This window comes from Callorhinus ursinus, unplaced genomic scaffold (assembly GCF_003265705.2).
Source record: "Callorhinus ursinus isolate GAN/ISIS: 27379988/994484 unplaced genomic scaffold, GSC_fseal_2.0 scaffold44, whole genome shotgun sequence".
Taxonomy (NCBI): Eukaryota; Metazoa; Chordata; class Mammalia; order Carnivora; family Otariidae; genus Callorhinus; species Callorhinus ursinus.
In genome coordinates, this window is record NW_027397106.1 from 3,675,797 (window position 1) to 3,703,481 (window position 27,685).

The 27,685-nt window shown below is 47.6% G+C and overlaps 2 protein-coding genes and 1 long non-coding RNA gene across 5 annotated transcripts in view; 2 read left to right on the plus strand and 1 right to left on the minus strand.

Annotated features, from left to right (window-relative positions):
• Window positions 1-18,191, plus strand: part of CELA1 (chymotrypsin like elastase 1) — a 20,746-nt gene extending 2,555 nt beyond the window's left edge. The window contains exons 2-10 of the mRNA XM_025882946.2: window positions 976-1,118; window positions 1,789-1,871; window positions 3,255-3,355; window positions 4,236-4,355; window positions 5,132-5,268; window positions 6,028-6,083; window positions 6,485-6,619; window positions 17,142-17,290; window positions 18,039-18,191. Of these exons, the coding sequence (XP_025738731.2) occupies window positions 1,079-1,118; window positions 1,789-1,871; window positions 3,255-3,355; window positions 4,236-4,355; window positions 5,132-5,268; window positions 6,028-6,083; window positions 6,485-6,619; window positions 17,142-17,285 (816 nt within the window). The 5' untranslated portion in view covers window positions 976-1,078 and the 3' untranslated portion in view covers window positions 17,286-17,290; window positions 18,039-18,191. The remainder of the gene's footprint in view (window positions 1-975; window positions 1,119-1,788; window positions 1,872-3,254; window positions 3,356-4,235; window positions 4,356-5,131; window positions 5,269-6,027; window positions 6,084-6,484; window positions 6,620-17,141; window positions 17,291-18,038) is intronic.
• On the minus strand, window positions 14,482-16,836 carry LOC141370761 (uncharacterized). The gene is made up of 3 exons (XR_012375077.1): window positions 16,659-16,836; window positions 15,952-16,497; window positions 14,482-14,750 (listed from the first exon to the last, which is right to left on the minus strand). It is a non-coding gene; the product is annotated as an uncharacterized lncRNA (long non-coding RNA).
• Window positions 18,192-20,747: 2,556 nt separating the features above from the next.
• BIN2 (bridging integrator 2) overlaps window positions 20,748-27,685 on the plus strand; it is a 29,418-nt gene continuing 22,480 nt past the window's right edge. For 2 of the 3 annotated variants that reach the window (XM_025882652.2, XM_025882653.2), the window contains exons 1-2: window positions 20,748-20,902; window positions 27,452-27,532. In XM_025882652.2, coding sequence (XP_025738437.1) covers window positions 20,822-20,902; window positions 27,452-27,532 — 162 coding nt within the window. In that variant the 5' untranslated portion in view covers window positions 20,748-20,821. The remainder of the gene's footprint in view (window positions 20,903-27,451; window positions 27,533-27,685) is intronic. The other variant, XM_025882654.2, reaches the window with a different exon arrangement.

Sequence of the window (27,685 nt, forward strand, 5' to 3'; positions counted from 1 at the left end):
GAAGGAAGGAAGGAAGGAAGGAAGGAAGGAAGGAAGGAAGGAAGGAAAAGGAAAGGAGAAAGAAGGAAAGAAACTCGAATTCTGGAAAGCATCTAGGCCACAAAGACCCCCAGGTGAACCGGGTGACTTTCCTGCCTCCCTCCAGGCTTCTTGGTTTCTCTCTGCCTAAACACAGCTCCACTAATAATAAAGGCTCCCTCTGGAGGCTCCCAACCCAAAATCCTCTGCCCACCACAGGGCACCCTGCACCTCCTTCCTTCCTCCCCTCCTGACTTTGATGGTCAGGGCCTTTTCTCTTCTGCAGGACAGGCCTGTTGCTCACCTGCTCCCTCTGCCCTCCATGCTCACAACCCTCAGACTATCTCCCTACCCTGGGAGCCCCCCCCTTCTAACCTGCCTCACATTCTCCTTCTCTGGGCACTCTCCATCTGAGTCTCCCCAAACCCCTTTCTTAGTACCTTCCTCCACCAGCATGCTCTCCACTGTATCTACTCTGCTTTAGCTCCTTGCATTTACACCTCTGTCTGCGTCCTGGGGGCATGTCCCACCTCCCTGCTTGGGCAGGGGGAGCTTGCTGGCTTTTCTTTTTGCTAAACACTCTTCCCTCCTCCACACCTCCCCCTTGCCTCCACCTCTGCATGCACAGAATGGGTCTCTGCACTTTGAGGGCCACAGAGGGCAGGAAGGCAGTGACAGACCAGGAGGGGAGCCCCCTGAGGGCCAGGCCGGTCCTGATCCCCACTCTGATTTCTGAAAAAGAGCTTATTGGCTGCTTTTCAACTCAAGGCAGATGATTAATTCAGCCCTAACCCGACCTTGTTCTGTCTTTGAACAACAAATTAGTTTACTTGCAAATCAATCTTTTCATTTGTATTTCCATGTCACCTGGGACCCTCCCCCCCCCCCCCCCCCCCCCCCCCCCCCCCCCCCCCCCCCCCCCCCCCCCCCCACCCCGCCTCCACCTTCCATTGGCAGCCCTGCCAGCTGGTGGCAAGAAGGTCAGCAAAGCCGCTGTTAAAGGGAAGGTAAAGAGGGCTCGGTTCATGGCAAGGGGGCAGTGATCCACTCAGCCAGCAACATGCTCCGCTTCCTGGTGTTCACCACCCCGGTCCTTTATGGTAAGTGGGTCATCTGGTCTGAGTTCTAGAAGGAGGAGGATTTGAACAGGAGGGTCAAAAGCAATCCTTAAATCCGGGCCTGTTCTGTATGCCAGGGTGGGATGGAACACTCTGACTGTGAGTCTAGCAAAAACTTTACCCTCCTGGAGCCCGTGAGAGGAACAGTCAGGGCCACTCTCCATCCAGAACCCTCTGGTTGGCTGGACCTTGAACCATGAAGCAGAGATGCCCCTTTCCAGGGCCTGGGCTTTCTCACCACTCCCACTGACAGGAAGACACCCTCGGCAGGTGCCTGACTGGGATGTGCACTGCTGTGCTTGCCCCATGGAGAATCCTGCCAAAGCACTGTATGTGTGGGTAGAGGTGGGAGGTCACCTCAGGCCATGGGATGACCCCCTAGCAAGGCTGAGGCCACAGGGAGCCTCTGGAGCCCTAGCCTAGGGATGTGAGATGCGTCCTTCACAACATGCCAGAGCTCTGAGGACACCTGCGGGAAGCAGAAGCCATTCAAACTCCTCTATTTTCAAAAGGGGCTCCCATAACTCTCAGCAGGGCCCCTCATTTGCTAGGGAGGAACTGAATTCGCAGACAAAGCAATCCGCCTCCCTGCTCCCCACCCTGAGCTGACCCCATGCTTAGTCATCACTCACTCTTCTTCTGCCCCACAAAGGACACAGCACCCAGGACTTTCCAGAAACCAATGCCCGGGTAGTTGGAGGGACTGAGGCCCGGAGGGATTTCTGGCCCTCTCAGGTGGGTGCTCCTTCACAGCCCCAGACTTCTAACAAAACAAGAGTTGCCTGCTTGCTGGTATATGGTTTTGTGTGTGTTTGTGTACGTGGCTATCAACAAGAAGCTCTCTGGCTGTCTGGATTCTAGATTTTTTTTTTTTTAAGATTTTATTTATTCATTTGACAGAGAGAGACACAGCGAGAGAGGGAACACAAGCAGGGGGAGTGGGAGAGGGAGAAGCAGGCTTCCCGCTGAGCAGGGACCCTGATGCGGGGCTCGATCCCGGGACCCTGGGATCATGACCCAAGCCGAAGGCAGACGCTTAACAACTGAGCCACCCAGGCGCCCCTGGATTCTAGATTTAAGAGATGAATGGGACCAGGCTTAGGTGGAAAAGGCATGTAAAAGTTTTGGAGGAGGGGATTTGAACCCCAAGCCCACTCACTTTCCCAGGCTCACACCCAAACACAAAGCACATGTATGTCCCCAGAGATACTCCCCGTGCCGCACTAGCAAGACTGTCCAAGACCCGCACCTCAGACCCCTCATACACACACACACCCATGCACGCACATGCACACCCCACTCCACACCGTGTGCCTCTGCATTCAGGCACACCCCCACCCCCAAGGAGAGCAGGTTGCTTATTTGGCTATTTAGAGTTTCTACTTTTCTAACAGGGCAGCCAGGCTTTGAGTTAAGCAATTCTAAATGCATAAAACTGGCAAATCAACTGGGGACTGACCACTTTCAGAGGAATCATGGCAGTTAGAATGAAATTCAGTTCACAAAAGTTTGCAGCCCAGTTTTCAGAAGTAGAGCTGCTGTGGAATAGGAGGTGCTGAAGACGACAGGAGCTGATAAAAATGAGAATTCCAGCGGTCGTTCTGAGTATTCCCTAGGGGAGGGGGATAGAGTATGTCTTGGAGACCTTGGAGGGGGAGCTCTGGAGACCCGAGCCAGTGGGCTCAGGTGATGGAGAAATTCCATGGCCACATTTCCTACCAAGAGGCAATGGAAGTAACAGGACCTGGGTTCTTGGCCCTTTGCAACAACCCAGAGTAGGGATATCAAATACACTGTCTGTGCACCTTTCCTCCCCCCATCTATGGACGGAACAAGCATCACCCATGGGCCCAGCAAGCATCACCCAACAACGGAGCCCTCTTTCCTGCTGATCCCAGTGCCATCTGCACACCCCTTCTTACCACCACTCCAGGGAGCCACCAACAACCGATCAGCAGCAATCAACAGGTCCCATGAAGCCCCTCAGCCGTCTCTAGCCCACAGAGTTGGAGAAGGTTTTGAAGGATGGCAGGAATTGAAGGAAGTGTAACAGGTAGTTTGGGGCAAAGCCTCTTAAGAAACACCGGCCTCTCCCTCTTTTCTCCCCTCGCCTTCTAGATTTCCCTCCAGTACCTGTCTGGGGGCAAATGGTATCACACCTGTGGAGGGACCCTCATCAAACAGAACTGGGTGATGACAGCTGCTCACTGCATGGACACGTGAGAAAAACAAAACCCAGCTTTGCTGAGCCCCTGGAAGGGGAGAAATCTGGCCTTTCTCAAGGAATACGTATCTCTGAGCACTCGGGGCAAGACTTTAAGGGAGTGTTGGGGGTCCTGCAGGGAGGTAGCAGGATATATGAAAAGTAGAGATTTGGGCATCAGGCAAGCTTTGGTTCAGATCCCAGTCCACCTCCTTCTACCTTTGTGACCTTGGATGGCTTACTTAGCTTCTCTAATCTCTCATTCTCTTATTTCTAACATGGGGGTAATAATACCTACTTCGGATTAAGTAGGTGACTATCTCAGTGCCTGGTCAATGCCTGGCTGGTAACCATTTTTTTCATATTTGTCTTGAGCCATTGTTCTCAAATCTGAGCATGAATCAGAATCACCTGGAAGGCACAGATTGCTGGGTCCTGCCCAGCAGAGCTTCTGACTTGGTAGGTTCAGGTTGAGCCTGATAATCTGCATTTCTAACAAGTTTCCAGGTTATGCTGCTGCTGCTGTTCCAGGGATCGTGTTTTAAGAACTATTGGTGTATAACCTCCCCCAGACCCCTCTGTGGGCTGAGAGCTGTTGTATCATTTGTGTTCATCACACCCCTCCCAGGTTATGATATATCCAATCTATGATGCTTAACCTCATAAACTGGGCAATGAAGTTGATGGTAGTTTTTGTCACTCCCCCAGATTAGTAAATTAGAGAAGGAGAGAGCTTGTTACTTCCTCATCTTCCAGGGTCTTTCGTCCACCCTCTGCCTGGGTCAGATAAAATGGCTGCCTGTCCTAAATAGGACGTGAGATGGTTTCCCAGCTTTTCTCTGAGGGGAAAGAGCCCCCTGGATCCCTCAGGGTTTCCTTCTCCTCTGTCCCTCCAGACAAATGACCTTCCGTGTGGTGGTTGAACACAACCTGAACCAGAATGATGGCACCAAGCAGTCTATGAGTGTGCAGAAGATCGTGCATCCATCCTGGAACAGCAATAACGTGGCTGTCGGGTAGGGGCACGGCTGGGCTGGTCTTGAGCTGGGAGGTCGAGGGCTGACTGGCCAGCAACAGGGTCTTGGCATCCCTCACATTCATTCAGAAGGACTCTGAGAATTTGGATTTTGGAAGGCTTGGGATTTTTGAAGGTCTTTGGGATTTCTTTGATCTAGGCTGGTCTGCATGTTAAACCTAGCCTACCATCCAACTGTGTCAAGTTTGAGCCCAGCAAGTCAGTCCCCTCCTCCTTCAAAGTCGTTAGTTGCTTTTTTTTAAATAATTTTTCTTCTTTTTTTTTTTCCTTTAAAGATTGACTTATTTATTTTAGAGAGAGAGAGACTGCGTGCATAGAGGGAAGGAGAGGGAGAGAAAGTCTCAAGTAGACTGTCCACTGAACGCAGATTCTGATATGGGGCTCAATCCCACAACTCTGAGATCATGACCTGAGCCAAAATCAAGAGTCGGGTGCTTAACCAACTGAGCCACCCAGGAGCCCCTAAAGTTGTTAGTTTCTTTTTTTTTTTTAATTAATTAATTAATTTATTTATTTATTTATTTAAGAGAGAGAGCACTAGAGAAAGAGAGCAAGCACAAATGGGGGGCAGAGGAGCCTGATGCAGGACTTGATCCGATCATGACCTAAGCCAAAGGCAGACACTTAACCGACGGAGCCCCCCAGGCGCCCCTAAAGCTGTTAGTTTCTAATTCTCTGGGGACACAATGGCTTAGTGAGGGCCAGTCCCTTTGCTGACCTGAAGGAAGGCCTGAGCTGGCTCCTTTCCTCCCACAGCTATGACATTGCCCTGTTGCGCCTGGCCCAGAAAGTGACCCTCAACAGCTATGTCCAGCTGGGTGTTCTGCCACAGGAGGGAACCATCCTGGCCAACAACAGCCCCTGCTACATCACAGGCTGGGGCAGGACCAAGAGTAAGTCACCTACATGGGCACCATCCGCCACATGGATCTTGAGTAGGTAGCGGGGCTTCTGGGGCACATTTTTCTGTGGTCCTAGATGTTCATAGCCAGAATCAAGGAACCAGAGATAAGATAACTGGTGCCTGAAATCAAGCTAAGAACAGGCCATGTAATAGTCAAGTCACACAGACTCACAACTAAAAAAACAAAAACAAAAAACCTCAGAGAATATTTTGTACCCACCTCTCATTTAATTTTATTTTATTTTAAAAGATTTATTTATTTATTTGAGAGAGAGAGAGAGCATGCAAGTGAGTGTGGTGGGGAAGCACAGAGGGAGCGGGAAAGAGTCTCAAGCAGATTCCCCACTGAGCACGGAGCCCCCATGCGACTTGATCTCAGGACCCTGAGATCACAACCTGAGTGGAAATCAAGAGTCTGATGCTTAACCGACTGAGCCACCCAGGCGCCCCCACCTCTCATTTTATACATGAGGAAACTAAGGCCCAACAAAAGTAAAGACCGTGTGTAAGATCACATGACTAGTTAGTAACTAGTTAGCTGGGACCAGGACCCAGGTATCCTGGCTCCCACTTTGGTGGACATCACACCATCACACTACCTCCATAGAGGTAGCTCTCGTGAAATGAAAATAAGGGTGTATGGTCCCAGTTCTGCTTCGTACGGTTTGCAGTGTAAGGTGAAACAGGAGAGTCCTCAACAAATAAGACCATTTTAGTTGCTTTAATTTTTCTTTTCTTTTCTTCGCAGGAGTAGGAGAGGGGCACCTGGGTGGCTCCGTCGTTAAGCGTCTGCCTCTGGTTCAGGTCATGATCCCGGGGTCCTGGGATGGAGCGCCGTATCCAGCTCCTTGCTCAGAAGGGAGCCTGCTTCTCCCTCTCCCACTCCCCCTGCTTGGGTTCTGCTATCTCTCTGTCAAATAAATAAATAGAATCTTTAAAAAAAAAAAAAAAAAGCAGGAGTAGGAGATTGGAGGTTGGTGGTTTGGAGCTTGGAAATAGTGACGGAGGATGACCCCTGAAGGAAGGGGCCTGTAGCCTCCATATAATGAGGGGAAGGGGGAGGATCTATGGCACACAATGTGCTTGCCCTGAGTTGGCTTTCATCAGAGCCTGGGAAGGTTGGGCAGGGTGTGGAAGAGTTCTCCCCCCGGAGAGCACCTGGGGCTGACCTCCAACTCTGTTTTTCCTGTTCACCCAATGGGCAGCAGGTGCATAGCCTGCAGCAGGCCTACCTGCCCTCTGTGGACTACGTCACCTGCTCCAGCTCCTCTTTCTGGGGCCCCACCATGAAGAGAACCATGGTGTGCGCTGGAGGAGACCGGGTTCGCTCAGGATGCCAGGTGAACACACGCAGGAAGTGTCAGAAATCCCACACTAGGCCCCTCCCCTCTCTGCCCCCCCATCCCCCACCTTCTCCTCACTTCCTTTCCACACCAACTCCCACCCCCACGTACAGACCTGACTTGCTACTCTGGCGTCCCAGTGAGAATGAGTCTGTGCCGGGAACTCTAGACTCACAGAATCTCAAACTTGAAAGGAACCCTAAAATTCATCATGCCCAGGGCCCTGACCTCAAAAGCTGGTATGTGACCCAACATTTGTGTATCGGTGTGTGTGTGTGGTCCTTAGAAGCTGTTAGCCAGCTAGACTTTTTTTTTTTTTAAGATTTTATTTATTTATTTGACACAGAGAGAGTGAGAGAGAGAGAGAGAGCATAAGCAGGGGGAGTGGCAGGCCGAGGGAGAAGCAGGCTCCCTGCTGAGCAAGGAGCCCGATGCCGGACTCGATCCCAGGACCCTGGGATCATGATCTGGGCCGAAGGCAGCCGCTTAACCGACTGAGCCCCCCAGGCGCCCCAGCCAGCTAGACTTTTTACAGCCCAGAGTGGTGGTTGTTAATTGTGTACGAGGAAGCTCTCTTCCCATCAACCCCCACTTTTCTTGTAACTCCTCCACCACCACCCCTTTACCTCAGTAGTATTTCCAGGAGTATAGACAGGTGAATACAGCAAGAGAAAGCACACAAAATAGTGTTATAGTCATTTATATATATATAAATAGAGTCTTCTTCTATTTAGACAGGATCAGTCATCAGTATACCATCTTACAGAGATCTTAATGCAGTTCGACAAATGTTCTTGATTACCTATTAAATGCCAGGCACTGTGCTAAGTTTTAGGGATACAAAGATGACTCAAACCGAGGGTTTAGTGGAGGAAGGGCAGGAGCAGATGTGTGAAAGAACATTGTAATACAACGTGGGTAAGTGTTATAATAAAAATATGCAGCAGGCAATATAGGAGCCTAAAAGATAGGCACTTACCTGTACCTGTTGGGGTCAAAAAAGACTTGCCTTCCCCAAGAAAGCGGAGTCTATAAGCAAGTCCTGATGCTTACATAGGAGAAAGCCAGGCAAAAGGGGAAAAGCTATTCAGAGAGAATGACATGAATGAGGGCATGGGCCAAGAAACCCTCTAGAACACGTAGAGAATTACAGGGTGTTCCCTACAGCTAGAGCAGAGGTCAGAGCCCACAAACTTCCAAATCCTGCCTGCTGTCTATTTCTCTATAGTCTATGAGCTAAGAATGGTTTTTACATTTTTATTTTTTTAAGATTTGTTTATTTATTTTGAAAGAGAGAGCATAAGCGGGAGGGGCAGAGGGAGAAGGAGAGAGAATCTCAAGCAGACTCTGCGCTCAGTGAGGAGCCTGATGTGGAGCTCAGTCTCACCACCCTGAGATCACAACCTGAGCCAAAACCAAGAGTTGGCTGCTTAACCAACTGTGCCACCCAGGCGCCCTGGTTTTTACATTTTTAAATGGTTGAGAATAAATTTTAAAAAGAATAATTTCGTGACACATGAAAAATATAAAATTCCAATGTTCATAAAAAAGCATTTAATTGGAATAAATACAGCCATACTTGTTTACTTGCATATTGTTTATGGCTACTTTCATAGAGTTGAATAGTTGTGACAGAGACTCTATAGCCTGCAAAATCTAAAATATTTACTATTTGGCCCTTTATAGAAAAAGTGTGCTGACCCCTGAGCTAGAACAGAAACTATTACCATACAGGGAATGTCAAGAAATGATGCTAGAGGCAAGTAGGAGCCTCTTGACTTAGGGCTTCAAGTGTCATGTGCAGGGGAAGAAAATTTTTCCCTTCTTCCCTTCTAGGTTCTTTGGCTCATCTGATAATTAAATTGGTGTAAGACAGATTAACAGGAGAAAAACAGATTTAATTTGTTTTTTTATGTGGAGAAGCTCATAAAAATATGAGACTCAAAGACAAAAACCTTTTAGGCAAAGAAATAATAAATTTGTGAAGAATTGACGGGACAAAGACGTTTGGGCTTAGGGTAAATGAGTGAAGAAGCAACAGGGTGAAGTTAACAGCGTTTGTTATACAGTCCTAAATTCCCTATCTCTAATGATAAAGATGTCTCCTTACCTCCTGGTGCAGGGAGAATACCTTTCACATGGGCAATTATTTTCTGCTTTCAAAGGAACAAAGTAGGGTTAGAATGTCCTTACACTGTCTGTTCTTAAGTAACTTTTAATTCAGAATAATCAATATCCCAAAGTGGTACATCTGGGGGCAGCAGCCTGTCATGAACCTCCATCATATGCTTAGGGACATGAACTTTATCTCTTAGGCCTGGGAAACCACTGAAGGGTTATGAAGAGGAGACTAGCATGATCAGATTTGCCTTTTAGAGGCATTGTCTGATGACAAGGCAGGCATGTCTTTGAAGAGGGTAAGGTTGGCCAAAAGACAGGTTAAGAGACTATTGTAATTATCTAGGCGATAGATTTGAGGGCTTGGACTAGGGCAGCGGAGAGGAGAGAGAAAGAGGAGGACCTGGAATGACTTTTAGGCATCTGGTTTAAGTGATCTGGGAGGGGTTTGCTGCCTCCAATGAGAGAAGGTTTATAGGACTTGGGAGAGAAGGTGATGAATTTGGTTCTGAACAAGTTGAGTCTGAAATCCCAGTAGGACATTCAAGTATAGTTAACCAGTAAGTAATTAGATACAGGAAGTAGAACTTAGGGGGAGAGCCAGACTAGAGATACAGCAGGTGAGATCCACCCCCCAACCCCCCACCCGCCCCCATCCCACGGGGGAGAAGTTGTAGAATGAGAAAAGAACAGTGAGTTGAGGAAAGAACTGTGATAACATGAATACTTGAGTGCTTCAGGGACTCAAGGTGGGGGACAGAGAACCCATAAGACTTAAAAAGGGATTAGAGATCATAAGGGTTTTCCAGAATCCCAGGAAATACCGATGTGTCTTACACAGTATACAGAACATCCCGGAGCCACAGTAGATAACCGGAAGGGCCTACTTGGGCCGTTGGTGGATCACCGGTAACTGTGGCAAGAACAGTGTCAGGAGGGGAGAGAAGCTTTATTGAAGGTAAGAAATGAAGAGACAATGAGAAGCATAGTAAGGAATGGAGAATCCCCTTCCAAGAATCTTGGATGAAAGAAAGGGACCAATCTTGGCATCCAAGGCATCCAATCTTGGATGAAAACAAGTCTGGTAGCTTTGAGGAGGACCACAGGTCACGGAGGGGGTGGATATAGTAGGGGACCACTGAGTGTGTTAATAGGCAGAGAAGAAAGGATCTTGCACGGTCAGAGAGAGAAAGGAGTGGATGGCACAAGATCCCAGAGGAGGAGAGGTGAACCCAAGGGCACAGGTGGAGCTGGAACAGGAGGGGAGACAGCAAAATACCAAAATGTGCATGGATCTGAAAGAGTGTGCAGGCTGGGTGGCTGGAGGATGGCAGGTGTTCTGCATTAATTTTCTATTTACTTATAAACTAGGAGTCAGTTTGAATGCTGAGAACGAAGGAACAAGGGTTGTATGGGTCTGGATTATTTAAAGTGAGTGGGACAATGATCGGCCTCCAAGATGTTCCTGATAGGGTGAGGTTGGAGACCACGCAATGACTGAGTATATGATTCACTCCGTTTGACTCGAGACCCGGTTGCAGGGAATGGGTTAATCCAGGCCTGGGTTTTCCTGCCTTGACTGGAGCCAAAGCACAAGAGTGCAGACCAACAGCAAGGTCTGCGCTGAGTGGAAGAAGAGAAGCCAGCAGGAGGCCGGGAGGCTGGCTGAAATAGTAGAATCAAATGATCAAGGACTCCTGGTGAGCACTTAGAACCACGGAAGCAAGGCGACCAACTCCTCCCAGTTTGTCCAGTTTCCTGCATCCTGGGAGCCCTACACGCAAGTAGAACCTGATACCCAAGGCAGTCTCTGCCAGGTCCCCACCCGCTAGCTTCCCCCTTTTACCCTAAGGTTTAACCTTTCTGAATTAATTCACTTTCCCTCTGCTCCCTCAGGGTCTTGAACTCTGAAAAAGCAGAGTACTTTTCTTCTGGCAGTGGCTCCAAACTGACAATTCTCTGAGGCAGTTGTGTCTCCAAAGCCTTTCCCCCTGCAGTTTCCCAAGACTGTGTCTTCTGGGTGTTCGGACTGCTGGGCCCCAACCCTTCACCTCAGACTGGATTCGCTGAGCCCCTCTCACCTCAATCCACTCATTCCCACTAAGCTCTTTCCCAGCTCCTCCTTCTGCCCTCAAATCCTCAGCCACACCTTCCAACTCTCCAGAGCCTGTGTTTCTTTTTAGTTCAATTAGCATAAGACAATAGTATTATATATAATTTAATTACCTTCCATTCCTCTAGTCCCGAAATATTCTCAAACCCCCACTAGAATTTGGGTGGAAGAGGGGCGCCTGGGTGGTGCAGTCAGTTGGGCAACTGGCTCTTAGTTTAGGCTCCAATAGTGATCTCGTGGTTGTGATCTCCGAGGTCACCAGATCGAGCCCCCATCTGAGTCTGCTTGAAATTCTTTCTCTCCCTCTGCTGCTTGTGCTCTCTCTCTCTCTCTCTCTCTGAAATGAGTAAGTAAATCTTTAAAGAAAAAAAAAACTTGCTTTTCCTTTAAAAAAAAATCCCCCACCTTTTTTTTTAAGATTTTATTTATTCATATGAGAGAGAGAATGAGATAGAGAGAGCATATGAGGGGGAGAGGGAGAGGGAGCAGCAGACTCCCCGCCGAGCAGGGAGCCCGACGCAGGACTCAACCCCAGGACTCCAGGATCATGACCCAAGCCGAAGGCAGCCGCCCAACCAACTGAGCCACCCAGGCGCCCCAAAAATCCCCCACTTTTGATGAGATTCTCAGCTTAACTGAGAGGTACGATCAAAATGTAAGGCATCAGTGCTACTCTCAGCTCCTGCTCTGCAGTTCTCACAGCTTTTTGTGAAATTCTCTTGATCCTTTGTGCGGTATTCACAGGTCATGATGGTTTTTGGCTTAACCTCTGTGATATTCACAGGCCACGTGACTTCAGGCTCACAATCTTTACATTGCTCATTCTCTTCATTCCTTTTTTGGTGTTTCTGTCTTGGGGAGATCACTTGCTTGGTGGTCAGTGGCTGTGAACATGCATTTGAAGTGGTTGAGAGGATAACAACGGACCAGGGAGACTATGATGGTTACTATAAGCAGGATTAATTCCTGATGTTTGGAATGCACTTTGGGGCCATGGTCCCCAACACCCAAACAATCAAAATCAAAGAAGTCAAAGAGAGATCCCATTGTAGGAGTCACCCTTCTAACCCAGGTGGCTTGCTCAGTGTTCTTATGTGAGTTTCAACTCCTCCAGAAGTGTTAATACAGGTGCAACAGGTGGTGGTGGCCACAGCACAGACATCCCCTCGCTCAGCTAAGGATAATTAAGAACTATCCTATCATCAAGAACAGCTTTGGCCAGAGAATCTAAGGGTCTTTGTGGGGCATCTCTTGTCTTGGCAACAGATTCTACCATGTCTTCAGGAGTTAAAGAGAGGTTTCTAATCACATTCTGATGTACATTTACTCTACTCCTAGCCAGGGAAGTGTGGCCCTGCCAAAGGAAGGGAATCCTGAGTCATGAATAATCAATGATTCCTTTCTAACTCAGTTCTTCCTCTAACTCGATGATGTAAATCCAGGGGAGTTGTACAACGAGGTAGGTGTCTTAGTTCATTTGTGGCAAGTCTGCAGGCACACTTGGATAACCTAAAAGGCACTTCCTGGCTGTGTGCTAGCTATCTAGTCCTTTGTAGGCCCAAGGAGGGTGATAACCACCACGGACAAAGACAAACTCTCTCAGGGAACAAACCACTTTTCAATCAGGTGGCACTGTTAGGTGGATTCATTCTCAGGGATTGTTGCGTTTGCCCATTCAAGCCAGGGGACAGTTAGGTCTTCTCTTAGTCTGAAATAAAAAGTTGTTCTAAGTTCCAGAGGCTACCCCCCTTAGCCGTGGCCCAGGGGATGTGGATGATGGTGTTCTATTTCCAGGCCAGCACCAGAGTGAAGGAAAGAAAGGGAAGAAGAAAGGGCTTCCTATTTAGTTAGAGTATGAAGCCTTGATCTGGCGTCTTGGGAGGAAGCAGTCTACCGCGATGTCAGCTACTTCTCTCCCTAGTCACTTTGCCTGGGAGGTCTCCAACACTTGTGTGGGACCAGATGCCAGGTGGGGCCTTCTCCAGCTGTGAGATGCTTGTCCAAGGCTTAAGTCCCTGGAGTCTGGCTGCCCTCTGGGTGGTGAGGAGGACCTGGTGTCATCCCTTCCAAGGAGATTCAAGGGCAGTCTTTGTTCTTATTGATTCCAAAACAGAAGGGTGAGAGAAAATTGGAAGTGTTAGTTGGAAGAGTTTTTTTAGGAAACTGGAAGAATTCAGGATCCAGTCCAAATTACAGGTGTATAATAGAACCTCAAAGACAATTAACAGGATTAGAATCTAATACACATGAAAGTGTAAACATAATTTCTTCTCTCTACAATTACCTTCATTTTTTATAGTAAAACTAATTAGTTTGCTTTAAACATTGCCTGATTTACAGAAGTGCAGCAAGAATAGCAATTGACCACATAAGCTCTTTTTTAAAAATTTCTATTTTAACTTTATTTAAATCTAATTAATTAACATAGAACGTATTGTTAGTTTCAACGTAAGCTCTTTTGAAGACTGCTTTGCTGGAACCTTGTAAGCAAAGTACCAGGTCAATTTTTCCATGAGGCTTTATTGGCTCTGTAAAGCCAGCCTTAGTTCCTTGAGACTGTCTGGTCATATGTGAGCTTATATACAACTTACTTAAATATGATATTCTAATCTGGGCTTTGGTAATATAACCAATGTTTCCAATTGTGTCTTTTTTTTTTTTTAAGATTTTTATTTCTTTATCTGACAGAGAGAGAGAGACAGCAAGAGAGGGAACACAAGCAGGGGGAGTGGGAGAGGGAGAAGCAGGCTTCCCAAGGAACAGGGAGCCCGATGCGGGGCTCGATCCCAGGACCCTGGGATCATGACCTGAGCCGAAGGCAGACATTTAATGACTGAGCCACCCAGGCGCCCCCCCCAATTGTGTCTTATTATACAAGGAGATCAGATTCTCATTGAACCTCTGTCAATAACTAACTACAGTTCCCCTGGAAAAACATGGGTTTGAACTATGTGGGTCAACTGATATGTGGATCTTTTCCAATATAGAACAATAAGTGTATTTTCTCTTCCTTATGATTTTTAAATCACATTTTCTTTTATCTAGGTTACTTTACTGTAAGAATACTGTATAGAACACATATGACACAAAATATGTGTTAATCTTAGACTGTTTATATTATCAGTAAGGCTTTGGTCAGTAGTAGGCTAGTTACATTTTCGAGGAGTAAAAAGTTATACAGGCATTTTTGACTGTGCAGGGAGGGGCGGTCGGTGTCCCTAACCCCCATGGTGGTCAAGGGTCAACTGTATGTTGTCATGAAAAGAATACTCGAGAGTTTTCGAATTATGGAGAGATCAGGTAGGGAGAAAAAGGAAATGTTTCATCTTTGGTCACAAAGATATAGCTCACCAAATTGTTGATAGCTGAAGATAAAAGAAAGAAAAAGGTTTCCTCAAATCTGGAAAAGCAAAACATTAGAGAACCAATAATGTTTTCAATGAGAAGTCACAGAAATTATAATCATCCTCCTCAATTCATGCAGGCCCATGTAATTAACATTTGTCCTGTTTGAATCCCTTTTTTCCATCAGTTCTGGAAATTTTCCAGCCAGTTCAGTTGCTTGATCTGAAAGTATCAGAGACCTGTATTCTAGAGTACTTGTCAGATTCTTTTCCATGAATTTCTCTGAAGATAAAACACATCTGCAGGAAGCTTTTGTAAAATCATCTGAGTAAACAGTAACTCTCTGTAAATGATAAAAGACTTAAAAATGCCTATTTTTAAAGATCTGATGAGAGTTCATTATAATGGAACTGACAAGGGGACTCACGCACGGCCCTTGGAAATGGTGAGAAAGACCGTAAACTCAGTGTTCGCAAAATGCCACCCTCACCTGTTTCTTGGTGTCCCCAGAGCTGTCAGAAGTGTCCTTTGGTCTGGCCTCTGCCACCAAATCTGTTAAGTAACAAATATTCAGCTGATTAAATTTAGAGATCAAAGTGGCTTCAATGATTCATGAATCAGATAGCATCCCATCTAGAAAATAGAAAGGAGCTTCATTAAGCTATAGAAAAGAAAAAGGTTATAAAGGCAAAGAGAAAATGGAAAAAGGAAATTATTAGCAAAGAATGCCTTGTTTTAGGCAAGGTTGCCCTCCTAAGAGGTCTATCAGCAGATTACTTCCAGTGCTGACTGGGAATTTCCAGGTTGGCTGGTTAAAGATCACATTTCTGGGAGAGGCTGAAGCTACAGTTAGGTTAGGTATTAAGTCTCCATAGAGCTTGGCATAAGTGACTTTATTTTGGGCCTGCTGTCATTTTTTAACAGTTGGAACATTTTGGAAGAGTGCTTTGTGATCAAAAGCAGCTTATAAGTGAATTATATAAAATTATATCCTCATGGAGTCAACAGCTGCTCTTGTCCGTCTCTATATTCTTCTAGAGACATGCTTGGCACACCCAAGCGTGTACATGTTTTATTGTGGGTCCCTGGTCATGTGTTCCTCTATTTCTCTTTCTTGTCTTACACACTATTTGATGTTGCAAATTCTTCAGTAAGTTCATGAGAAAGGGAAGCAGTTGTGTTGTTTTTTTTTTCCATTTCTTCCCCTACCCACACCGCCCCACCTCTGGCAACCACCAATCTGTCCTCTGTATCTATGAGTTTGTTTTGTTTTGTTCTGTGTTTAAATTTCACATAGAAGAGAGATCATAATGTATCTTTCTCTGTCTCACTTGTTTCGCTGAGCATACTGCCCTCGAGGTCCATCCATGTCCTTGCAAATGGGCAAGATTACCTCTTTTTTCATGCCTGGCCTCTCATATCCATATTATATTCTAAAATTACTTTTCATTTCCTGCAGAACTTTGTTCTTCCTGGAGTTAATAACTGTCTTTTTAATTTGAATAATATATATTCCACTTATCACTAAGTCAACCCCACACTGTCCACTAGTTTGTAAGTGACTTATTTTATCCTCTCTTGACCCCTGTGTTTTGTGTCTTGGTATAGGTCTATTTGCATTTATTGTGAAAGAGACTTGGTGGGTTTTCTCATTTTAGAAACTCCAGAACTTTGGTTCTGAAAATGTTTGTTGATGATTACCTCCCCTCCATTTTTATATTCTCTCTAGAATTTCTGTTATTCACCTACTTACCTCCTTAGATAGTCCTCTTATTTTCTTAGTCTCTCTATATTTTGTTTGTTTGTTCTACTTTATCTTCCAGCCCTTCCAATCTTGCATTTCTATAATCATAGTCATAATTTCCAAAGGCCCTTTTTTGTTTTCTGAATGTTCTGTTTAATAGCATGCTGTTCTTGTATCATGGATGCAATATTAATCATAGTTTTTTATTGCTTGTTTCCTTCTCCCTACAAATCTTGGTTGCCTTCATTTTTTTGTTTATTTCTTTGTCTCCTTGTTTGGAACTTTATTGTTACATTAGAGGCTTTCTTCAGATTTTTGGTACTCCTTCACCATCTGCTCTTATTTCAGAGTGAGGGTAAAAAGCTGATCAGTAGCTCTGAGCCTTCGGTGGGATTCATCCATGGTGAACTGTCTGTTGGATGATCTAATGAGGCCACTGCGGCAGGGGACCTCCAATGGCCGTATCGTCTGGTCTTCCCTCTTATGCTGGTCAGATTTTGCAGAGAAATATCTTTCCATTTTCCGTCTGGAATTATAGAACTGGCATCCTGGGAGCTGAATAAGGAGGAGAGTGTCAAGGTCATATTCTATCAACCCAGTTTCCTCTGATGCTAAGCCTGAGCATGTAACTGCTACCCAATACGTCACTTTCACTCCTCTTTACACCCCAGTTTTTTTTCCTTACCCCCGTTTAGTTTAATGTGTTGACTACCCACCCTGTGTCTAAACGCTAAGTCTAATGAGAACCATTGGTTTAAATGCCGGGGATGAAAAAAATCATTAGAACACTCTACTCCCCCTACTCTCAGGTTCGGTGTAAGTCAATAAAAGCTACTGAGCTTAAGATGTTCAAAGTTGTATGCTAGCATTGTGGAGAGGAAATGTATCAGTAAGACACAGTTCCTGTCTCAAGAAGCTCATAGATAGGCGTGGCAGGTAGAAACAAATGATGAAACCAAAATACAAGGCAGAACATGACATGAGTGCAGCAAAAGAAAGGAAAAGGTACTGCGGTTGTCCCGAAAGGAAAAAGAGATTTCATCTGCATTGTGGGGATACGCAGGAAGTGGGGGGATTTGAATTGGAGCTTTAAAACTGCACCGGATTTTACAAGCAGAAATGGGGAGGGGGTATAAGCAAAAGCAAAGGTTCAGAGATTTTAAAATGGAGTTTTAGACCCCTTCTTCTCCTCCCTGCAGGGGGATTCTGGGGGCCCTCTCCATTGCTTGGTGAGTGGCAAGTACACCGTCCACGGAGTGACCAGCTTTGTGTCCAGCCTGGGCTGTAATGTCTCCAGGAAGCCCACAGTCTTCACCCAGGCTCCGCCTACATCTCCTGGATAAACACAGTGAGTCTTCGCAGATGACGGGTTGAAACACGGTCATCTGAACCCCTGTGTACTGGCAGGGTTGGGGAGCAGAAGTTGGCCGGGGGAAGCCACCATCTTCCTTACCACATTCGTTTACTCCTTTCCCTTGCCTCCGTGGTGCACTTTCCTGCCGTAATGCTGCCGTCCTGGGACCCCCTCTGCCTCTGCATACCACTCAGGCTTCACCAAAGGGTTTACTGCCTAGGGCAAGACAGTGATAACAGCAGACCTCAACCAGGCACATATCAGTGCTGTCCTAAGTCAAAGCCAAGGGAAAAAATGACTGCAGCAAGGCCTCCATTATTTCGGGCAATGGAAGAATCACTAACATTTTTTCCCATGAGCTCTTTCTAAGGGCATTATGAGAAGCTGCTCTCTACCCTTTGGCAAGAGGTTTTACCACCCTAGACAATGCTCGAAGGTTAGGTGAGAATTTACCTCCACACTGACCTACTGGTCGAGCTTCATCACATCCCACCTATGCCCTCCAGCCTTCAAACACACTCTGGAGTCTTGTGGTACGAACTTTGATTCACAACCATCTCCAGGCCTGTCCTTGCCCCTAAGTAACACTGAATTGTCCCAACACAGCTGAGATCTACTTCCTGCCCACCCCCAACTACCCCAGAAACCCGGGCAGGGCCACCCTCAACCAGGAGTCCTGGAAGAAAACAGAAGGGAGGTGGGCGGAAGGTACTGACTGTGGACATATGCGCTTTTCCTTCAGGTTATTGCCTCCAACTGAATATCTTCCTGAATCCAACAGCCTGCCCAGGATGATGCTTAGATCCACAGTAGGACTTGAGACCGTCAAGGAAAAAACTTTCTGAGAGACCACCGAGCCAGATACAGAAAAGCAAATACAACTGAATATACATTATCACCCTGAGTCTTTTTGTTTGTAATGGAGCCCTCTAAAGGAAATGCAGTTCTAGGATCCACATCGGATGTCACCACATTTCTGTGCTGGTTCTTCCATTTACCACCACGTCTACCAGTTCACAAACTAAGCCAAGTGGGAGTGGTTTTACATTATTCTTTTTGCATTATTTTCAGATCTCCCTATCTATCAACCTGCCCGTCTGCTCTTCCTCCCATGTGCCTTTGCTATAAGCAAAAGCAAAGAGTGCTTTAAAATGTTCTTGAGTGCCGAAACGTGCCCGCACTATCCCGGGGAGACTGTGGGCTCATCCTTCTTTTGGTTTCCCCCTTCAGTGTCTAGAACAGGTGCTCTCCCCAAAGTACTGAGTGATGGCAACCACTAGGATACCCTCGAGATAGGAGTATAGGATTCAGTGGTAGGTCAGATGCCAGCAGACAAAGAAAGTGACCAATTACAAAGGAGACGAGGGAGGCAAGAATAGAAACAAGGAGAAAAGAAGATACTGAACAAAGAGAGGAAAGGGTTGAGCAGAACAAAAAGGGAGAAGAGACCACAATAGAGGGCCTCCAACTAAGTGTGAGTCAGCATTTCAAGGCTGGGACTAAAATAGGCAACCGGATCTGGGGTTCTATAAACCACAGAGAACTGGGAAGCTGATAAGTCTGCCCGATCCTGGCCTGGGCTCTGTCTTCTGGAGGGGTCTACAACAGAGCGAAGAGAGAACTGAAAGATGAAGAGGGCGAGAGCAGCTGTTCACAGCGATCCCCGAGGACCAGACAAGAGGGAATAGGTAGTTAACATTATAACCAGAGAAACCGGCCAAGACCGGTCCTGGCATGTGTAAGGCTGCAGTGTCAGCAGAAGCCTCTGGAACAGTGTATGCACTGTAAGAAGCTGGGTCAGGACGCCTGTATTCCCATCTCGGTTCCAACACTGAGGAACTGGGTAACCTTGGGCAAGTCACCAGCTTTTTCTGTGACTCAGTTTCCTTGTCTAGTTAACTTCTGAAGATTGTCCCTGCTCTAAAACCACATGATTTGGTGACCATCGATTTCAGTTCCTAAGAGACTGGCACAGAAGAGGGTTTTTTAGGAGGCAGTGGCTGGGTTGCATTGCTGAGGGTGCTGTGGACGCCGAGAGTAACACAGGCGTTGGCCTCCTTCTGCTAGTGACAGACCTGTTATCGTGACCACCTTCTCTGTGTTCCCACAGTACTGCCATCCCCTGGGCTTCTCCCCTCTTCTTCCCATGCAACATCAAGTCCTTCCATTTTCTGCACTCTGCCCCTTCTAGACCATCCCCACAGCTAATGTCCAGAATAAACCCTAATGACCTAGGACCTGACAATTGTGTATCCATCTCTATAAATGCATTAAGCACATCATATTATAATCATCTGATTACCAACGTCTCTCCACCTCAGACTTTAAGCATCTTGAGGTCAGAGATCTCATTTTTTTTTTTAATTTATCCTTGGTTTCCCAACACCCAGCATGCCCGGCACACAGCTGACCCTGAGTGCACTCTGTCTGTTTGGGGGAATGGCCCGGGAAATGACAGCAGACAAGGGCCTCCAGCTTCCCTCTCCACTCCTGATCGGGAAGTCATCTTGACCCTCTTCCCCTCTTGGAGGGATGTTACACCACTGTAAAAATCTGTGAGTAAATGATACCTCCAAACCCAGGGTCCTCATCTCCGGCTATCCGCTCAAAGGGGTCCGCTTCGGTTAGCAGACCTCAGTGGGAGCAACGGGTGTGATCTGGGCAGCCTCATCCCCACTTTCCCAGCCTGTGTCTGTCTTCACACCCCGCCTCCACCCAGGACACGCACCAGGCCGTACAGCTAGTGAAGCGCGCTCCCCTCCCCAGCGCGGGCTTCCAGTCTCTCCCCTCAGTCCTTTCCTTTCCTAAGGACCCCCATTTCTACCGCTGGCTCGGTTGTTCCTCCCTTTCAAATCCCGATGTGGGGGCCTGTCCCTTCCCGCACTCTGTCCCTACCAGTTCTAGGCCTACAGCCAACCTCTCCGGCAGAGGCTTTCCATCTTTAAAAACCGCCTGGAATAAGTCGAGTATTTAACCCGACAGCCCAGAAGACACGCGCATAGAGTGAAACAACGTTTCCCATACTCTTGCTACGTGGAAATCGCCATCTTTCTGCCCCACCGTTCCAGGTATTCCCTAGTGCTGATGGTTATGGCGAATTGGCTGCAGGCACGAATGGGTCTCGGCCCACGTTAGAAAACTGTTCCGTGGGGCTGGTGCTCCCGTCCCTCCGGGCTGCGCAGCTTCTAGGCTGATTTTGAGGGAGTACCACCTGAGGGCAGGCCCGGGTTTCCAGCCTCCTCCTCCGAACAGGTGCAGCCCCCAGCCTGAGCTGCAGAGGTCCCCCTCGGGGCCGGGGCTGAGCGGGGGTGGGGGGGGGTGGGCTGGGGGGGGCCTCAGGACCACCGTGGCTGCACCGGGAGCCGACACCGCGAGGAGCCTGGGCGGCCGCGGGGGTCGCGAACTGCATGGGGCGGGGCGGCCACGGCCACGGCCGGATGCGAGGCATGCCGGGAACCGCACTTCCTCCTCGGGGGCCTCCAGAAAACCACAGGCCGCCGGGCCGGGCCGCCCGGAGCCAGCAGGATGGCGGAGGGCAAGGCGGGAGGCGCCGCCGGCCTGTTCGCCAAGCAGGTGCAGAAGAAGTTCAGCAGAGCCCAGGAGAAGGTAGGGGCCGGGCCCCACCACCAGCCGGTCCCTCGGGCTGGAGGCGGTGAGCGGGGCGTGCGGGGTGCCCGAGGGGGACGGGGCCGAACCGAAGGGCCCGCGGCCTCCCCCGCAGGTGGGCGTGGGACTGGGTTTCCCTTAAAGTAGAAAGATTTGAGAGAACGGAGGAAATCACCCGATCTTGGGCAAGGATAGGGACGCAGAGGAGACAACAGTCTCCCTCAGGAACCCTAAACAAGACTCAGGCCGACCCAGGAAAGGTGGGAGAAAGGAACCAACGTTGGCAGTTTTTGTCCTAGTCGTCCAGGGAGGATGGTATTTTACAGATGATGAAATTGAAGGTTCGAAAGGGGATGATCTCCCCCAAAGCCGTAAGGCAGCCATGACCAGCTGTGCTATCAGCGAGGACCACCTAGTCCACGAGGACTAGAGTAATTCTGCAGGATTCTCTCTGTACCCACCCCTGCCTCGCCTCTGCGCGTTGTTGAAGCTGATGTAGGCAGTAGCCCCTGTCTGCCTTCTGTGCGGTCTCTGAGTTGGAAAGTACCCGGCCCAAGGTGTTGAAGGAGCATCTCTTTCTAGATTGTGTTCTGCGTTTCGCTCTGGGTGGTCCTACTCCAGCTCTAGCATTTAGGTAGGCTGTCCCCCTGTAACACTCCCCTAACACATTTTAGTGACATTCTTGTTTCTACCTGTCCAGACTGTGTCCTTCCCTTCTAACCTGAACCTCTCTGCTCACCACCTATCAACACTCTTGGTAGATGAATCTCCTTTTTCTGTCTTTGAGGAAGCCAGGGTCATGTGAAAGAGTGGAGGAGAAGGATTGATTTTGTGTGGCTAGACTTCTGTTACTTCTGTTACTTCTGTTACTTCACCTTACTCTTAACTTCACCTTGATCATGGTTTCAGTGCCTTGAAAGGCTGTCTAGGTACAAATCTGATAGCGATCAGAGCCTGTGGGTAGGTCCAGTTAGAAGCGCAGCTACACTATGGGTTGGAAGAACAAAGAAAACCCAGAGGGCCAAAAACTCATGGATAATAATTATTTTTAAAAGACACAGCAATTTATTTTACCTCATTCCTTCACCTTCTGTCCTCCTCCGAAACCTGTCATCAACACTATGCCCTTGGTTTGGGATTTCTTTCCTTTTCTAAGCATGGACTCCAAAGCCTTAGATAAATAATGTGCCTGCTCTGGGCTTCAGATTCTGCATCTGTAAAATGAGAGAGTTGATGTTCAGTGATTTCGAAATTCAACGTGGTAAGGATACCAAATTGAGAAAAGGGGCAAGGGTGCCTTGTACCTCAGAGGCAAATACCACCCAGGTACACCCTGTTCTTCCTGGTCTGAACCCTGAGAAAACAGAGAGAGGAGCCACCTCACATCTGCCTCAGGGAACTTGCACGTTAAGGCAGAAAACAGGAAGATGCTCTGCGTCCAGACATAAACTTAAAGGCAGGCAGACACTGAACTTGGAGCAGTACCTCAGGCACCCTGGAGGTCGTGGATGCTGCTTGGATAGAGTGGGAATGGCCTGGAATGTGGGGAGGAGCTCAACTCAGCCTGCCAGAGTCCTTGAGTCTTGGGAGGTTTTTGAAGGCAAGAGAGAGAGAGAGAAAGTTACTGTCAGAAGAAAGGACTCCCTGGAACACTTTATAGTTTTTTTTTTATAAGCAGTTGGCCGTAATCTTCTGAATACTATGTAGTAATTCCGGGGTCAAATAGTCAAATGGGTCGGATATCAAGCGCCTACGATTGACAAGCCACGGGAAATTAATAAAGACACCATCTCTCTCTTTATGGAGCCAACACTCGCATGATAGGGTCTCACTTCATCTTTGCAACACTTTGAGCATGGTATTAACATCCCAATTTTAGAAACGAAGAAACAAGACTCAAAAGAGATTGGCAAATGGCAGAACTATCACCGAAGGCCAGGTGTCCTGCCTTTGGATCCCCACCTCAAGCTGCTCTCTTTACAAGGCTCCTAATAAACCATCTGTGCCTGCCCACTTCCTGCCTCGCCTGCCCACTTCCTGCCGATCTCTCAGGAGCAAAACTAGGAGGAGAAACACCTTTCACCCAGGCCTCCTCCTCTGAAGAGCTAGGAGTGAAGGTCCAGTGACTGTTACACACAGGGAAGATGAAGCATTCTTGTTTTATTTTCCAGTTTCCACCCAGACTCAACATGAGACTAAATGTGTTTTTACAGCAAGATACTTCTTCACATTTCAAATGAATGCTTTCACCATCTGTTTGTGATTTCTCTGTGGCAAATCTCTCAGTTCTCTCTCCCCTGAGAAGGGGCATTGTTTACCACTTCTTTGTTGGTCTTTTCCTCTACTGACTTTTACTCAACTCGTCTCCCAGAGAGTTCTGTCAACAATACTTACAGAAAAATTCCTTTGTCCGGGATCCTGGGCTGGACCCAGGAAGGAATTTAGAGATGAGTAAGAGGCGCTATCGCCTGCCAGAAACTTATAGGCTAAGGGGGAAAGACAAGGGGGTTAAATGAGTCACCTGAGAGATCTGTACTCTGTGGGAATTCAGAGAAGAGAAAGACTGAGAAGAATTGAGGGAGGTTTTGTAGTAGAGGCGGAATTTGCGATGGGAACTGTGGCTGATTAGTAGTTCCTCAGGCAAGTGGTGGGGGAGCATTCCAGCTGAGGAATGCCCGCAGAAGCAAGGCCTGGAGTGTGGAAATCCTTTTAGGCAGAATAGTGAGAAGTGCAGCTGAGCTGGAATAGGGAGTGGTGGCAGAAAAGGCTAGAAAGTATATTAAGACCGTGTTAAGGAAAAGCCTACTTTAGCGTGTATCTTGAAAATGAGGATTCCTCACATAAACTAGGCCCTATTCAAATTACCCCAATTGAGAGAGTTAACTAAAATATAACAAACGATTATGGGGAAGGGTCCTGGTAGAGAACTATATATCTGCAATGATTTTTTTTTTTTAAGATTTTATTTATTTCAGAGAGACAACGGGAGAGCATGAGCCAGGTGAGGGACAGAGGAAGAGGCAGAGGGAGAAGCGGGCTCTCTGCTCAGCAGGGAGCCCGATGCGGGACTCGATCCTGGGACTCCGGGATCATGACCTGAGCCGAAGGCAGACGCCTAACGAACTGAGCCACCCAGGCGCCCCTGCAGTGATTTTTTTTTAAGCATTTATCCTCATATCCCAATCTACATAAACGTTAAAATAGGTCAATGAACCCTGGAATATTCACCTTTTTCACCAAGCATTAACATTTTGCCACATTCGCTTTGTCTAGTGTTCCTGTTCGTTCTCTCTAAATGCCTCTATTACCGTGGGGGCCGAATTCTTAGTGTAGAACTTTAGGGACTGACGTTGGGTGGACTTTCATGGGGAAGTGACCCAAAGGTGGAATTTATTCATTCTTTCAGACGTTTGTTGAGCACCTGTACCTTCTCTTCTGTCAGGGAGCTCTAGTTGAGGAAGAACGTCTGCAGCGTAGTTCATGTGCCCTGATCCGTGGCAACAAGTGGCTTCGGGCCCAGGGCACTGGGTGATGCTTTCAAGGTGATCACACTCCTTTTTTCAGTTTCAGAATTAAAGGTGGGAGTGTTCAGCACACACACTCACACCCCTACGAAGCCTTTTTGCCTTGAACCTTGTGGGGGCTGGGGCGATCAGGTGTGCCACATTAACTCTAGACTGAGCTGACCATCCTTTCAGCCCCTTCCGCCTAAGAAGAACCATGCCCTGGGCAAAGGAAGGGAGGAGTAGCAGGAAGGAAGTGAGAGCAGGCGCTTACCACTTAGACAAGGTGGTTTTGCAACTTTCTGGTAGAGGACGGTGTTTTGTTGGCGGAGGAGGGAGGGTCGGGTCCGGGAAGCCGGCGGAGTTGGCATACCCAGGGCCAGGTGTTTGGTGAGGTGAAGCTAGAAACACAGACAGACATACGGCTAAACTGAGAAGGAAATAGACATGTACTCCTAGGGAAGGGAGTGGAACTGGACCTAGCAATAGTGGATTTATATTGAGCGCTCCCTGCAGGGCACCACTGGGAAAGCATTTATAGGTATAAGGTCACTTAATCCTCCCAACTCCTAGAGATACTGTTATCTTAGTGGGGTAAGGGGAGTTCTGTAAACGGAGGCTCAAGAGACGCATAGGCTTATTTGCCCAAAGGCTTATAGCCCCAAGTGTAAAGGCCAAGGCGGGGCATATATCTGTTTGACTCCGGAGCCCTTGATCATAACCAGTCCAGAGAGAGCTCCAGAAGTGAGAGATGCTAACCCCAGGATTAAGAATGGGGACACATGGGTCTGAGGCTCTACATAGAGCCTTCCTCACTCCCAAGACCTGGGCATTTTGCATGTGATTCAGAGCCCTTCAGGGTGAGACTGCAGTCTCCCTTTCTAGCTCCCTTACCCACCACTCCCCATAACACACCCTAAACCAGCCACACTGAGCCATCTCATGGACCTGTGTGAATATGGGTACTTTTCTGATTTTGTTCACTTTCCACTCTCCCCCCTTATACTCCATTCCAGTCTAGCAAAATCTTTGTTTTTTAAGGTTTTATTTATTTATTTGAGAGAGAGAGAGCATGAGCAGGGGGAGGGGCAGAGGGAGAGGGAGAAGCAGGCTCCAGCCCAAGGCTTAATTCCCAGACCTTGGGATCATGACCTGAGCCAAAGGCAGACACTTAACCAACTGAACCATCCAGGTGCCCTGTAGTTTAGCAAAATCTTAATTCAAGGCCCAGCCTGTTGATCCTCTCCTCTACTAGTCCCACTCGCCTTGCTGTTAGAAGTATTAAGTATCTCTTTGCTGGATACTGAGAAATCTAGATGAGCAGGGCAAGTACCCAATTCTCAAGGAGCCCGCAGTTTAGAAGGAGACATAATTAGATAAATACAAATAATAAAATAGTAATAGAAGTGTATGCAAGGGGCGCCTGGGTGGCTCAGATGGTTAAGCGTTGACCTTTGGCTCAGGTCATGATCCCAGGGTCCTGGGATCGAGTCCCGCATCAGGCTCCCTGCTCCTTGGGAGCCTGCTTCTCCCTCTCTCTCTCTCTCTCTGTCTCTCATGAATAAATAAAAATGAAAAAAAATCTTAAAAAAAAAAGAAGTGTATGCAAGGTGCAGAAGTTGCAAGCACTTAGGAGGGAGTGAATAACTCAATTAACAGGATAAGGTAGATGTGGTTAAGTGTCATAAAGGATGTGGAATATGAATTGGGGTTTTTAAATTTTTTTTAAGTTTACTTATTTAAGTAATCTCTGCAGCCAACCTGGGGCTCAAACTCACAACCCTGAGATCAAGAGTCACCTGCTCTTCTAACTGAGCCAGCCAGGTGCCCCTAAATTGGGTTTTTTTAGATAGTTGCCTGAGAGACAAGGAGGGGAAGGACATTCCAGAAAGAGGGCACAGCATCTGCAACAAGCTACAGTACGGCTTATTCAGGAAACTAATAAAGTGTGAGGGAGGGAGACCTGCAGGAAGGAGGAATAATGGGAGTTGAGGCTTACTGAGGAGTCAGATCATTGAGACCTATCTGCATGCTAGAGTTTGAACTATAACTGATCTATACGTATGGGCGTTTAATCCAAATCCGTTGAGCAGATGGGTGGAGAATCATTAAAAGGTTTTAAGCTGCAGCATGATGGGCCTGTGGGAGCAGGCCAGGCGAGAAACAGCGAGCGCTGAGAACCAAGCCATGACAGTGAGACTCGAAAGCATGGGATGGTTTCCAGAGATGGACACAGTGAGGGATTTGATGAAGGAGGTGAGAGAGAAGTAGTTGAGGGCAACCGCTGAGATTCTTCCTTGGAAGGGGGGGTGCCTCCTTTCCAAATGGGGGCTTCAAGTATAGTAGAGGCCCAGCCTTGCTTTCTTGTTTATAGATGAGTGTCCCCTGTGAGAACAGGCACTCTATCTTTTTCATTTCCCTGTCCTTTGCTTTAGCACTGAGACCAGTCTGGTGGTTGGCTGTCAGGTCCCCAGTGGAGAGCAGACAGACACGGAGAGCATTCACTTCGAGCTGAGTGTTAAACGCGTTATATCTGCTCCTCACAGTTTTCCACAAGGGCCCTCCCAAGAAGAGAGTCTTCTGCCTGCCTCTCTAACCTCATCTATCTAGAGGACTCTGTGGCCATGGCTGGAAGACTGTCTCTCAAGTGAGAAGTCTTCAGGCCTCACGTTTTACCTTTAAAAGCAATGCACATTTTACATTCTTCTTATTACTCCCTGTTTTAATATATTACTTCCCTCCCCCCCCAAAAAAAACTCCCACTGTAAATAACAATGTCATTCCCTGCATATATGTACTATTTATTCCGGGCTTTATATATACCCCGTAGCACACTGCTGCACACCCCCAGGAGTATCCCAGTTTGAAAAGAACCACAAAATGTGATTTTTTTTCAGCGATGTGCTATATTTTTAATTCCATTGGGTTGATAGGAACACAGCCCTTCAGTTGCATCTGAGACTCTGAGAAGCCAGAGTCACACAAGGCCAAAGGATGAGAGAGACTTGACTGTAACCTTATGGACCTTTCCAACTCACATTCCCAGGTACTGCAGAAGTTGGGGAAAACTGTGGAAACCAAAGATGAACGGTTTGAACAAAGTGCCAGCAACTTTTACCATCAACAGGTAATCCGGAGGGTGGGGAAGGGAGGCTTGGAGGAAGCAAGACAAGGAGGGCTGAGTGGCAGAAGAAGAGCAGGTCCTGCAAACCAACAGGCATCTCTACTAAGCCATCCTCCCCCCAGGGGTAAGGGCCACAGGGTGATCTGCTGCTTACCC